At 39.0% G+C, this 2,908-nt stretch overlaps 1 protein-coding gene across 1 annotated transcript; it reads left to right on the top strand.

Annotated features, from left to right (window-relative positions):
* Positions 1-754: 754 nt before the first annotated feature.
* Positions 755-2,706, top strand: LOC307124816 (E3 ubiquitin-protein ligase TRIM47-like; the record flags this gene model as incomplete). Its single annotated transcript, XM_079814263.1, has 3 exons — positions 755-1,339; positions 2,323-2,424; positions 2,473-2,706. The coding sequence occupies 3 exons, from the start codon at positions 755-757 to the stop codon at positions 2,704-2,706; spliced, it is 921 nt and encodes a 306-aa protein (XP_079670389.1).
* Positions 2,707-2,908: the final 202 nt, after the last annotated feature.

Here is a 2,908-nt window from a genome sequence, read left to right on the forward strand (position 1 = left end):
CGTGGAATCCTTGTGCTGTTCACTCTGTAACATTAAGTTGTTGTATTTCCATTCTCACATTGGTTTTTGTAAAGTTGCTTTATCCACGCATTTGTGTGCTGTTTTAGTTCAGAGACCATCAAATTAGCGGCTAACTCAGGAAAGCAGCAAGTCTAAAGTTTGCACCCCTGGTGAGCAGAGTGAGGTGTGTATTATTTGACACCATATTGAAGAGACTGAAAGGCTTTAAGAATGTAAAATGTCTACATTGACTGTAATGGGAAATTGTTTTGTTGTGTATCTTGTAAGTTGAAAGCTGGAGTGATAGCTGAGTAAATTCTTGTTTTATGTGTTGATTTTCAGCTTTAAATAGCTTTAAATGTATATTGCAAATACAAATGCATAATGATGCACTCATAGCCTATGTGCAGATCATGCCCACTCAAGTAATGTGCAGATCATGTTCACTCAAGACATAACCACCAATATGGACATAGGCATAATAATGTGTGTATTTGATCGTTCAAGGGCAATAAGCCTAAATAGAAGACATTCAGTATCTGACATCAGTCTGCGTGTCAGTGCCGAATTTAGTTAACTTTTATTAACTCTTTTTTAGTGCTATCATACTTTTTATTTGGTCATTCATCCACCTTGCGTCACACACATACACACACACACACACTATTTAAACCCCTCAGTTCAGGGAAACAGCAACAGAAGCGTTGTTGTTGAGCTGTTGTGTGTTTGTGTCTCTCTGTGTTAATGCAGTAAAATGTCAGAAGCCAGAATTTCAGTGGATCAGAATGATTTCACGTGTCCAGTTTGTCTGGGTCTCCTGAAGGATCCAGTGACCATCCAGTGTGGACACAGTTACTGTAAGATCTGTATTACAGGCTGCTGGGATCAGGAGGATGAGAAGAGAGTCTACAGCTGCCCTCAGTGCAGACAAACCTTCAGTCCAAGACCTGTTTTAGGTAAAAACACCATTCTGGCTGAAGTGGTGGAGAAACTGAAGAAGATTAAACTTCCTGCTGACTTTAATGCTGGAGCTGGAGACGTGGAGTGTGACGTCTGTACTGGAAGAAAATACAAAGCCGTCAAGTCCTGTCTTGTGTGTCAGGAATCTTACTGTCAAACTCATTTTGACCATCACGAGGAATTTCACTCTCGTAAACCACACAAAGTGATTGATGCCACTGGACGACTGCAGGACCTGATCTGCCGTAAACATGATAAAGAGCTAGAGATTTACTGTATCACTGATCAACGATGCATTTGTGTGCTGTGTAAGGAGTATGAACATGAAAACCACAACACTGTAGGCCTATCAACTGCAGCACAGAGGACAGAGAAACAGGTATGAACTGAGAGCGAAGTGCTGTCTTCATTTACTCACCGTCATGCCAATCCAAACCAGTTTAACTTGCTTTCTTCTGTGGAATGTAAAAGATGATATTTTGAAGATGTCTGATTTATTTTAGTCTATTCAAAACGGAGACAAAAGCATAAAAGTAATCTAAACAACTCCAGTGGTTAAAAAAGAAGTACTAAGTACTTTATTATAATTAAAACTGCAGTCTGTTATTCAATATAGTTCAAAGTTCATATATTTCAACGTACTCAAGTGCAACTTCATTATTAGAGTATAATTCAGTTTATCATAAATGCTTGTCAGTACATTTTACTGTTACGACATTATGAAATTACAGATGATGTACTTAAAAAAGTTTTAAACATAAATTTAAACTATAATGCAATTACGTGTCAACATTACGTTCAGTCAACACTTAAGTATTCTTTTAAAGTACATTATTTTCATACTTGCAGCAAGAATGCTACTTTTAAAAATAAGTAGACAAATTTTGATTCACAAATCAAATCATTGATAAACTCGTGTATGCAGAGCCCAAATCAAATATGATGACATCAAAAACATCAACTTCCCTGGTGTTTGTGTCATGACACATTGATGTTTACTCATGTGACTGTGACATGCAAGAACCAATGAGGTTTAATGTTATTGACATGTCACCATATTTTATTTGGCCGAGACATTCTTTAAAATGATTTTCTGTTGAGTCTCACAATATACAGGAAGTCACACAGGTTTGGAACGACATTTTAAAACTTTAAACTTAAATTCACTTTAGGGTGAAGTATTCATATAAAACTAGGCATCGATGAAATACTTCTGACATTTCAGTTTCATATCCAGTCATAATCTCATTTCAGGAATCTATGCATCTGTGGTTTGAACTTAAACTTTCCAGGATAGATCTTTAACCCTTTTTGTGTGACGGTTGTTTATGTGCCATTTCCTGTTATTGGTTTGTCCTCCAGAAACACCTGAAGGAGATTCAGATGAAGAATCCGTCAGAGAATCCAGCAGAGCCAGGTGAGTCTGGGGAAGAAGAGAAGTTTGAGACATCTCAGTTTGTCTCTGTCAGTCCCGCTGAAGCCACTGTGTGATTGTGATGTGTGTCTTAACAGCGCTCTGCACAGACAGCAGTGGAGGACAGTGAGAGGATCTTTACTGAGCTCATCCGCTCCATTGAGAGAAGCCGCTCTGAGGTCACACGGCGGATCAGAGCTCAGGAAAAGACTGCAGTGAGTCGAGCGGAAGGACGACTGGAGCGACTGGAGCAGAAGATCAATGATCTGAGGAGGAGAGACGCTGAGCTGGAGCAGCTTTCACACACACACCATCATATCCATTTCCTGTAGGTAACAGAGGTCCTGAAGAACAGGATCATTGTGGACTTGAGCAAGATCGAGCTATGACAGAGAAACATCTCATGAGAGCAGAATTAGCCGTTGACTGAGATGTTGTCAGGAATTGATTCAGATTCAGTCAAGAGTTGTGTTATCATATAATCATATAGTCAGACTCTCATCTGATCATCTTCTGTTTAAAGAGACAACACTT

This window comes from Gobio gobio, assembly GCF_949357685.1.
Source record: "Gobio gobio genome assembly, chromosome: 4".
NCBI classification, from domain to species: Eukaryota; Metazoa; Chordata; class Actinopteri; order Cypriniformes; family Gobionidae; genus Gobio; species Gobio gobio.